The sequence below is a fragment of the Schistocerca piceifrons genome, chromosome 1, assembly GCF_021461385.2.
Source record: "Schistocerca piceifrons isolate TAMUIC-IGC-003096 chromosome 1, iqSchPice1.1, whole genome shotgun sequence".
NCBI lineage: Eukaryota > Metazoa > Arthropoda > Insecta > Orthoptera > Acrididae > Schistocerca > Schistocerca piceifrons.
The window spans coordinates 960614536-960626833 of NC_060138.1; the positions used below are offsets into that span (position 1 = coordinate 960614536).

Sequence of the window (12298 nt, forward strand, 5' to 3'; positions counted from 1 at the left end):
TGCTCCCAGGAAAAGTAATAAATTCTGATGAAACTAATTTTGCTGGTGATCGTAGATCCACGAAAGTCATAGTTAAGTTTTCCATTAACAGTGATTATTTGTTTGTATATTGTGTAAAGAATTAGCAACTAACATATTTTATGTTCATTTTATTAATGACAACCTAGGGTAACTGTGCATTAATTATATGAATGACAGTTGTAACAGTGTCCTCTGTATTAAAATAAATATTCAAATATTCTTTTAATGTGTGACTTTAACTAAATAATTAACAAAATATAAATAATGAAACTTATAAAATATAGGTAACTAATATATTTATTCATTTATTTTATTTTATTTTATAGTGATCCACTAGACACTCATAATATTCTAAAGATATTGATCGACTTTAGCGTACTTAGGCAGGTAACTTTGATCGCATTTAAAGAACAAACGACACTCTTAGAAAATAGCAATTCTGTTTTTCTATAACCTTTTCGTGGGAACATTTTTCTGAGCTAATTATGGATGACAGTCTGTAGTTCAGTGACTTGCTATAAATCACCTATGCCATACCATGGAAAAATAAAAATAAAAACTAGTCATCTATTTTTTTGAAAATTTATGTGGGAAGATGGCTTCCCATGGACTGTGAAATGATAGTATCAAGTTTTTAGTAATTTTTTGTTGTAAATATTGACACTGCAAAACAAAATAAAAAAGTAAACAGCATTGCTAGATTATCTTTTACTCACAAAATATTAACAAAAATTCAATTCTAGATGCTATGGAACAGTCTGAAACATGAATCTACACAGAAAGCCACATTGCAATTTGAGCATATTATTCTCATCCTTTTTCCTTCTTTTCTTGCACTGCACATATGACAACGTCTGTACTTCACAATTTTCTTTGGTAGATGTTCACCCATGCTGTCTGCTTTTTTTAAATGAATACAGGTGGACATCCACATCATTTCACGAGAAACCTGACACTAATTGTCGTGCAATCTGTAAATGGAATGTTAGCTGCTCTCCATTTCCTGTGACCGCTGCATGCATTATAAGCACATTCACAATGGCAGCGTCACCACAAAATAAAAAAAATTCTGTGCCACCATTTCTGGTTGAAGAGATCCACATCGCCCATTACACTGTTGTGCAAACTTACGGCACTTGGTTAAGCAATACTGCATATGGAATCATCTCTTCCTTTTCTGGAAACTAATGTTACATCCTTGGGAGATGTTGCTGTGGACAAACTGTTATTGTCATTATGACTTGCCACTTTATCACAACGACTGAATCTTTTATCTGCATCTTGAACTCGCCTCGTGAAAGTTTGCTATTTTCCTTCATCATTTCTGAAAGATCTTTCCTGTTGACCCTTGACAGTACCTACAGAATATATTCCATTATCCAGAAGTGTTTTCACTAGGGTGTACAAAGTGAAATGGTTGCCAAATACAACAATTAATTAACTGTTTTTCAAAGATGAACACAATTCAAGTACAACCCTTTCACCAAGTGGAATGTTGGCAATATTGTCTTCCCCTTTGCACAACAGATATGGAACTTCAGTAGATAGCTTGTCTTAGCGTGAGCCAGGCATCAGACCTTGTAACCTTTTTTTATAGGCTTCATGAGTATCTTCCGTTGAAAGGTTTCATAGCTTCATCAACGAATAATCTGCCTAGATCATTATATGCCTCTAAGAAAGTAGCATTTAGGACGTCAGTCAGGGGCCTCACTTTGTATAGTTTATCATATCCATAAGCAGCCTTCCCAACTGCCTTCGAATTATCGATCAGATGAAGGTTTTATAAAAATTTTTGGACCGTTTGAGAGTCATCACTTTCGACACTGCTTCGACACGCAGAAGGGTATCTGAACTCCAGTAATTTGATAAATGGGGCATTTCGTGGATGCCTGTAATGATAAGCAACCCAATAAATTCTTTTATTTCAGAGCCTGTTGTGGCCACCAAGTTCTTTGTTCTTACAGGTGTTTCAGAGCTCAGTCGAAAATTGTATCGCTCTTGGGATGCGTACAAGTTTGTTTGTTCTACAATATTCTGAATGATATTTTCATTGGAGATCTCAAGAAAATACTCATGTGAACGATTCTTTTTAGAGGATGCTTTCTTTGGCAATGCTAAGCTTTTTCTAACAGAATCTATGTCTAAACACTAAGGCAGTGTTTCATCCCAATCAGTTACAGCACACTCATCATTATCACTCAAAGCTGGAATTTATTTCGACTCTGTGGGAGAACTTGTGAAGACTCTATGGACTGAAACATTGTTTCCTATTGAAGGCACTTGTTGTTGAAAGGAGCAGGAGATTGTGGGTGGATGGTCAGTATATTACTTTCCTCATCAGTTAAAACATCGTATGATTCAATGTCAGAAACTGACTCATTCTCAGGAAGTGAGAAGAGATATTCTAGCACATCTTCCTCTCTGGTAAAGTAATTCTGCAGCTACCTAAGCTAAGTGAATATACCTAGTAACACATCAATAAATAGGCCTACTGTCTACACTAAAAGTCTGAATAAGTGCAAGAAGTATGGCATCGCGGGAGCAAATATTCCCACATGTTAACAACATATTTTTGACGTGTTGGAATGGACTAGAAAATTTCTTTCATGCGTTAACATGAAGAAAATTGCATAAAATATCGAATAAGTATCGTGGAGTTACTTACAAATGCAATTGTCTGCAGATATACAAAAAAATCACGAAATTACATCAAAACGACGTCTACTTGCCACCAGATAGAGCACAACAGACATACAATGCTCTGTCGATTGTTGCCAGAGTGACTGCTGGCAGCGGCGGGAATTTTCATGTGTTTCTCATTCTAGTCTACAGATGGCAGGACCAGTGAGACGTCCCTGGAGGACTAACCCATAAAATCTACATCTACATCTACATCCAAACTCCGCAAGCCACCTGACGGTGTGTGGCGGAGGGTACCCTGAGTACCTCTATCGGTTCTCCCTTCTATTCCAGTCTCGTATTGTTCGTGGAAAGAAGGATTGTCGGTATGCTTCTGTGTGGACTCTAATCTCTCTGATTTTATCCTCATGGTCTCTTCGCGAGATATACGTAGGAGGGAGCAATATACTGCTTGACTCTTCGGTGAAGGTATGTTCTCGAAACTTTAACAAAAGCCCGTACCGAGCTACTGAGCGTCTCTCCTGCAGAGTCTTCCACTGGAGTTTACCTATCATCTCCGTAACGCTTTCGCGATTACTAAATGATCCTGTAACGAAGCGCGTTGCTCTCCGTTGGATCTTCTCTATCTCTTCTATCAACCCATCTGGTACGGATCCCACGCTGCTGAGCAGTATTCAAGCAGTGGGCGAACAAGCGTACTGTACCCTACTTCCTTTGTTTTCGGATTGCATTTCCTTAGGATTCTTCCAATGAATCTCAGTCTGGCATCTGCTTTACCGACGATCAACTTTATATGATCATTCCATTTTAAATCACTCCTAATGCGTACTCCTAGATAATTTTTGGAATTAACTGCTTCCAGTTGCTGAGCTGCTATTTTGTAGCTAAATGATAAGGGATCTATCTTTCTATGTATTCGCAGCACATTACACTTGTCTACATTGACATTCAATTGCTATTCCCTGCACCATGCGTCAATTCGCTGCAGATCCTCCTGCATTTCAGTACAATTTTCCATTGTTACAACCTCTCGATACACGACAGCATCATCTGCAAAAAGCCTCAGAGAACTTCCGATGTCATCCACCAGGACATGCTGCGTTCTGTTATCTAGGAACTCCTCAATCCAATCACACAATTGGTCTTATAGTCCATATCCTCTTACTTTGTTCATTAAACGACTGTGGGGAACAATAAAAAAGCGTGAAGTTGGATCGACTTTACCCTCTTTACTGTATTACATGTACGAAGAAAGATAGCATGAATCACACAGACCTTTTTTGCCCGCGGTAGCGACTGCAGCAATGTCCGATTTTTCAGGATGGACTTGTAATTTTTCAGAACTCATTGATCCGTCTTCCTTATGATTGTCAAATTAAAAGTGAGCTTCTAGTGGATCGGAAGGAGGCATATAAGTAATAACTCTTCTCACTGTGTCTTTGGAAAAAATTGCTAAGTGTAATTACAAGTGTGTTTCCCTAACCATGATTAGCAAAATGTGGTTGGAGGAAATAAAACATTACGTTTCGCAATATCGCAGAATTAACGGAATAATAAAAACACTGTTTCCTGAATGAGTGATTTGGAGCAAACGTTGATGTTGACGTTTCTACTGACTTTCGAATTTGGCGGTTGCATACTGCGCAAGCCCCGTTGGCGGGTACGCCATTTGTTGAAATGGTTTTCCTGGTAGCTTAATAAGTCTGCCATATCTGCTATAAGCAGTCTCCAGTTTTTACAGGAGCTCATCTGTTTCAGTCTGCACCATGACGTGGGGCTTTGTAACTTGTGGGCCAAATGAGGCCCTCGTCATTTCAGGTGAGAAAAGTGGGCGTGGCGTTTGTTTGGAATCTGATCTACGTAATCGTTGATACGGTTGATGTTTATGCGAGGCTATGATGCTTGTAGATGGAAAAGATTACACCTGGAATGCTGCTTTTATTTATTACCAGTTTGTGATACTGTAGCTTTACATTCCTCCATCTCCCGAACAGAAAAGTGTCTGTAATATGTGTTCTCTGTCCCTTCATGTTATGCGTCTTAGCACGGGAGTGTTGTCGGCAGCTCCTTCAGTGAAAAGATATAATTGTTGATTCAACTGTTTATCCGTGATACCGAAAGAAATGCATTGAAGTGTGAAGATAGGTTCAGAGCACTGTTATTCACGCACAAGACAATTTGTCGCCGGCGATTGCTATTAGTTGTGTGTCATTTATTTAGTTCACAAATAGCAAACGAAGGAGATTAAGTTCTTGCTATAATGCGTAATAAGTGAAAAGTACCATAAAAAGCTGCACTAAAATTATTTACTTCAGTTTTGTCATGTAGATAATATATGAGCAACTATTACGCATCATTTTTAGGGCCCTATTAGCACAGAGTTTAGTGCAGTAAATTCTAATAAATTTCGCTAACTTATTATTGAGCATGTTATGGTAACAAAGAGCGTTTGCCTTAGCGACCTCAGTAGAAAGCTTCAAATATACACCCATACACAAAAACCTCCGTTATTACACTTTCACTTTTTGTGTTATATACTAATAAGTTTCAAATAAGAAAATTGTGTGTAAGGTCGGCATTTTGGCATGTAATTCGGAATATCATTACATCTACTAGAAATATGCAACATCTATGTAATACTTACTAAGGTGTGTTATGAAGTTTTTGATGTGAGCGTTGTCCCTACACACTTGCAAATGCATTGTCCCTACACACGTGCAGTACATTGTTCTGGTACCAACTTTGAATGTATTGGTACATGAGAAAAATAAAGTGATCTGAGTGGTGACTCTCCTTACTTATTGTTTTTGTACCATAAATTGCTGTTTATTTATTGCTGTGTAAAGTACACCAAAAATACATTATGAGTAGTGCTGTACTACTCACACTAAGAATTGTAGAAATTACTTGTATATTGTATTATGTGTATATTGGGGAAAAGAGACACTTTGGAAATAAACCTCTGTTGCTCTTCCTCTGCTAATTAGCTGTTTTTATCCAGCGCTTCAAACATTGCAACACTTGGCGTTACTGGATGGAGTAACATGTAAAATAAATAAAAGGCAACCATTCACCTGTAAGTGACCGATGTGTGGAACATAGAAACACAGAACAGAAAGCAGTATTTACTCTAGCTTTTGGGGTCTTGAAGTTTCTGTATTAGAAGCACACACATTCACCAATCACACACATATCCGAACACACACACCAATGGCCACAGGAGTCCCTCTTTATTTATACTTTCTATGCATTGGAAAAGTCAGAACCTGATTAGCAAGAATGTTAAAATGTAATTTACTTCCATGAGGCCAGATTTTCAGTTAAATTATAGAAATAATCGCTAATAATCTACTCTTTTACACAATTTTGTATGTCTTGAGATTTTCAATTTTCTGACTGATGGCTGTAGGCAACCTTTTACAGACTTTTAAAGCAGAATATAAAAATCCATTCTGAAATCTACAGACAGATTGATAATATTCAGGGAAAGAGTTTTTGTGCAGTGTATTACAAAATGTGAAGTTGGCCGTTAATTGAGTTTTGTGATCATCTTACTGGTGTGTAGTTTGCAGTGCGTGATTGGTGGTACTAATTTTTTGCTTGTGATATTTGTATAGTCTTTAGTCAGTATCATTTAATATTAAGAATGAAGGAACACCACAAAATTTGTGTAAAACTCACAGCAAAATGTACCCAATGCCTCCACACATTCCTTTCTCAAATTTTCTACTTATGCAGAAATTGAAACACGATAACTGTATAATTACGTGTCAGATTAGACCTTTGATCATATGCAGCCACATACTTCTACTTTGCGTGATCATTTTCATTTAAGGTTACAGATTCCGTTTGTAGTTCTAGAAGCTTTTTTGCTGAATGTAAGAAATGTTCTCTCAAAATTGATTAAGTTCATTTTACAAGGATTTTTTATTTTTTTGATGTTTAAAATGGCCAGGTAGACTATTGAATAATGTAACTCTCCTGTATTATCCGATATAGGGCTGTTCTGGACTAGACATGTGAATATTACAGGTGTTTCTCGTGTTTTGACAGTGGGAATGTGTATCACATTTTCTCTGTCCTGTTTAAAATACCCGAATTGTGATTAGAGATACTGAATGTCAACTTCGTCTTGTAACGTAATGATGACTTGGTATGTGATGTTATACATGTGCCATCAGTAGTCGAACAGAACACTGGCAATATTTCTTTTGCATCTTTATTAGTTTTTGGAATGTAGGTAGTTGTGACAAACTGATATATCATCTACATTTGTACTCTGCGCAAACCACCATGAGATGCGTGGCAGAGGGTACGTCCCATTGTACTAGTTGAGGCTTTTTTACCATTCCATTCACTTATGGAGCATGGGAAGAATGATTGATTGAACACTTTTGGGCGTGCTGTAATTATTCTAATATTATCCTTATGATCCATGTGTGAGCAATACATAGGGGACTGATTCAGAATCCTTATTAATCATTCAGCATTATTACATGCAATAGACTTTGTCAGCTCACTTGACCTGTTAGTTTCATAAAATACATTTTTACATATTTAAGTTGATATTGGGCATTTCTAAAAATTCTTCTAATGAATAGAATAAGTTAGTTAAAAAGAAGTTGTGTAACTTTTCCTTAAATACTTTGAGTGGCATGCGTGAGGCATGTTTAGACAATTTGTTATATATTTTAATTGCTATGTACTTACTACTATTGTTAGTTGTTGTTGATCTATTTTGTGGCAAGAGCAGAGAAGTACAGATTTTTGTATTGTAGTCGTGCCTTTGATTTGTTACAACTAGATTTGGTAGTTCAGCAAGTATATTGTTAACACTATGAAGAATAAATACAGTGGTGTCCAAAATTAAAGCATCAAACAGAAATTTTGCAAGGTTGCATTTGTTTTGCCACGAAACTGTATAAACAGGTGACAGTAAAGCAGTAACAATGTAAAGAATAGAGAATGTAAACAACCACAATATTGCATAATGGTAGACAAGAATGTTCTTCATTTTTTTCGAACTTAATAGATTTGCATGAACATTCTGACAACTGGTTAATGTGCTCAGTATGGGGTGTGACCACCTCTGGCAGCAATACAGGCCTGACAAAGATGCGGCATGCTGTGAATGATGTCATAAGTCTCATTTTGAGGCAATAATGCCCATTCTTCCCGCAGCGCTACTTGCAGTCTTGTAGAGTGGTTGGTGGATGCTGATGTGATGTAAGCCATGTCCCTAGTACATCCCAGGCACGAACAAGATTTTTACTCTGAAGCATAGTGTGTGCTCATATGAATCTTCCTGGCAGATTAAAACTTTGTACCAGACCAAGACTTGAACTGAGGACCTCTGCCTTTCGTAGGCAAGTGCAGTACCAACTGAGCTACCCAAGCACGACTCACAAACTGTCCTCACAGCTTTACTTCCGCCAGTACCTCGTCTCCGTCTTTCAAACTTCAGTTTTAATCTGCGAGGAAGTTTCATATCAGTGCACACTCTGCTGTAGAATAAAAATCTTATTATGGAAACATCCCCTAGGCTGTGGCAAAGCCATGTCACCACACTATCTTTTCTTGCAGGAATGCTAGTTCTGCAAGTTTCACAGGAGAGCTTCTGTGAAGTTTGGAAGGTAGAAAATGAGGTACTGGAAGAAGTAAATCTGTGAGGACGGGTTGTGAGTCATGCTTGGGTGGCTCAATTGGTAGATCATTTGCCAGCAAAACGCAAAGGTCCCCAGTTTGAGCCCCAGTCTGTCACACAGTTTTAATCTGCCAGGAAGTTTCATCCCCAACATGCTCTGAGATTCAAATTGGACAAGTGAGTAAGTCACGCCATGCGTGCAATATCTTCCATTTCCAAGAGGACATCAGTCACGTGTGCTCTGAGGTTGAGCATTAGTGTCCATCAGTATGAAGTCTGGGCGCACAGCATCTCGCAGCAACCGCAAATGAGGTCCCAAGATCTTGTCACGATACGTTACAGCAGTTAAACCTTGCCGATTTACCTATGTAATTTCATGAACAGGGGTTCGAGTGGTAAACATAATCCCTGCCCATACTGTTCAGGATCCTCCTCAATATCAGAGTCTTTCCACAACGTTTGGGTCCCAAAATCATGTAATCATGCACCATATTCCCTCCAGATGCAAATCCATTGAGAATCACTCTCCAGACGAAATCAGGACTCATCTGTGAAAACGTTTGTCCACTGTTCGACTGACCAGGTGGCATATTGATGGCTGCGCTCTAGGCGTTCCCTTCTGTGAAGACATGTCAGAGGTAGAAATACAGTAGGTCTCTGACAATAAAGGCCACTCTGCCGAAGCCTTCTGCACACAATTTGCTTCTATACAACACATCCAGTTGATGCTGTGAGCTCACATGCCAGTTGTGTGCAGTGCTGACGTTGTGCCCTTACAGCCAAATAACAGTCCTCTCATCTGAAGTCACGCATGGCCGGCCCTGGCCAGGACTTCGGGATACAGTTTCGATCTCCATACACTGTCACCACATCCGAGAAAGAACAGAATGATTCACACTAAGCCATGGAGCCACACCAGTTAGCGACTGTCCTGCTTTCTATCTTTCTCTGGTCCTCCACAACCGAGAGTCTGGTATGCATCCTCTGTGCAATATTGCACCGTTTGTGACTGTGTAAACAGCAGTTGTGGATGTGGGGTTGCCCGGCATACACTACCTCATTTTGTAGGTAACCTGATGTCATTGGCATTGTTGTCTGTTTACTGGAATGTTACCCTCCATGCAGAATGTGATCTACGGACATGTGTGTGATAATTTGTTTGAATGTATTGTGAATTAGGCACAGGACTGTGCCAGGGAAATTACGATATGTTGCTTTATTTTTGGACATGAGTGTAGATTAACTGTTAATATTCTTTATTTAATAAATAATGGTGTACAACGTGTCTTATTATGTACCTTTGCCATTATTCTGATTGCTTTCTTCTGGATCATCAGAATTTCACATATTTTGTTGCTGCTTCCCCAGAGTATTAACCCATACCTTAAAACAGGCTGAAAAAAAAAAGCACGCTGTCCTTACATATTCAAATACCACACAGCACATTAGTCTCTTCAGCAGGTATATAACTCTTGACAGTCTAACCACTGTGTGTTCAACAAGAGAGTTCCATATTAGTTTATTGTCAACTATGATACCTAAACATTTTGCATTTTGTTTTTCTATTTTTACAGTCTTTGAGAGACTGAACCACATATTCTGAGTCCTTTTCTCATTTAATAATAGACAATTTGCATTAAATCATGATATTGCATTTTCTTTTGCCATATTCATACTACTAACAAGATTATCAAATAAATGGTTTACAGACATAAAAGCTGTATCTACATAAATGTCTATGTCTGTGTTTCCCGGTAAGTCGTTTATATGTACAAGGAATAGAAGTAGTCCTAATTTAGAACCCTGTGGCACTCCATGTTGAACCTCAAGTGTGTTTGGCAGAGGACTTCCTGAACTCACCACTTGTGTTCTTTTATTAAGGTATGATTTGATGAGTTTTAAACTTTTGTCACATATTCCATAGTACTCCAGTTTAGAGAGTAAAACAAAGTGGCCAACATGGTGAAAGGCCTTGCTCAGACCACATAAAGTTACCTGTATGTGAACATGGTCTCAAATGCTGCTAAAATGTGCCTCACCAAGAGTTCTGTGACATGTACAGATGACTTTTCGTTTCTGTAACCAAACTATGATGATGTACTTAACATATCATTTAGTTCTAAGTACTCATACATCTGCTGATAGTTATGCCTTCAAAGACTTTGCCTTGTACAGGAATTAGTGAAATTGGACTTTAGTTTACAGGATCTTCTTAAAGACTGGAGTCACCTTGTATAGTATGAGAGGATCAGGAAAAACCCCTTCTATGAGACACAAGTTTATAGAATGTGTTAATGGTGCTGCAATGTAATGAATAATTTCTTTCAGTAGGTTGTTTAACATATTAAAAATATCTGTACTATATGAATTTTTCATTTCTTTGACAATTTTAAGAACTTCATCTTTGTGTACCTCTTTGAAGTGTTTCAGTGAAATTCTTCTCACCCAGGTTCACACTTACCCCTTAATCTCTATTAGATGTGCCCTTCACATGAAATCAGTCTTTGAGTTATTTGTCCTTATGACCCATAATATGTTTAATGCCTTTTCCATTTTCATATCATCCTCTCCTTGTGTCGCCGCAAGGGAGGAGAGAGAATTAATGCCCCACATCTTACACCACAGCCCTTGTTCTGGGGAGCCTTTACACACACTTTACTGTCATCTATGCATATCCTGCATGTTCTTTTACTAATATTCATGTTCGGTATTCTCTTAATACATATTTTGTTACACATCATCATAGAGGAGCAATATGTATCTCTTCGTATTCTTACCGGAGAATGATACTCGCTAAGTAAAACCATAAAATAAGTTATTATAGAGAAGAGCACAAATACTGTGAGGACCTGTTATTTTATTTGTGTGTGGAGAATCATGCCAAGGGATGATGCATTTCTTCAAGATGGGATGTAAATCTCAGTAATTTTATGAGAGGAAGTAGATGTATGTACACAATTATAGAAGCTCTTTAGCACTGCCTGACTACTTTGGAGAAGCATGAAGTTTTTGGAGAATGTATATTTTTGACCATAGTTCTGGGGTTGAACAGTGAAACAGAAATGTTACATTCATATTCATTCTTTATACAGACTGACTTCTGTGTAGAGTGTTCATATTAACATTATGATTTGACAGAAGTTTGATACTATCCAACTGATGTTGTATGCATTTGTAGACAATACACAGATTTTCAGTATGATAGTTCTTCATATATTATTCAAGAGAAGTTAGAGTAGCAGTATTGAATTTCCTTAATGCACTCACTAACTACACAAGATCGGTCATGGACATGTACAAGAAAAAGGTAATGAAGAAACAATACTAAGTCCATATTAATCAAACAATATCCTACAAAATGAAATACCATATAATTCAACTCTTCCTATATTACTCACAAAACTCTTCTAGTGGCTCATTGAGTATAAAGATAAAGCGACAAGTGACCACACTGTTGAGTCCCTTGGAAACCTCATTAAAAGTATTTTCTAATTTTAAATAAAATGACATTTTTCTGTGGGTGAATGCACATATTACTGACACAAGGCTCATTGTTTCGAACTTTTTTTTTACCCAAAAAGATTTTATCGTTACTTGCTGTGGTGCTAGCACTGTTGAGGCCAAGCATTTTTGGGCTCTTTATCTCTCTCATAATGCTACCGAAATAAAAGTGACCTACAAAGACAGACTAGGCATCACACCTTATTCTTGAAAGGAAGATTATTATGCTACCTCTTGCATGTTTCCATAGTTAACAGTAAGGGAAATCTACTGCCTTGTGTTTGAGCAGTTATCAGGTAAAAGTGCAACAGTTATCTTTTTTTCTCTTTACTGTAAGACTTACAACATACTTTCTAGAGGAAAGAGAATAGTTCACATAAAAACAAAGAACACAAGAATTTGCTTGATAAGAGTATTGTGTCAGCCTTAGTCACCCCACATGAAAGAGTGAAAAAATGAATTTTCAGCACACTATCCATCTCCTGCTCTGTC

At 37.7% G+C, this 12298-nt stretch overlaps 1 protein-coding gene across 2 annotated transcripts in view; it reads left to right on the top strand.

Annotated features, from left to right (window-relative positions):
- Positions 1 to 4228: 4228 nt before the first annotated feature.
- Positions 4229 to 12298, top strand: part of LOC124711827 (flotillin-1) — a 142766-nt gene continuing 134696 nt past the window's right edge. Inside the window, exon 1 of one of the 2 annotated variants that reach the window (XM_047242419.1) lies at positions 4229 to 4479. In XM_047242419.1, the coding sequence (XP_047098375.1) occupies positions 4428 to 4479 (52 nt within the window). In that variant the 5' untranslated portion in view covers positions 4229 to 4427. The remainder of the gene's footprint in view (positions 4480 to 12298) is intronic. The other variant, XM_047242908.1, reaches the window with a different exon arrangement.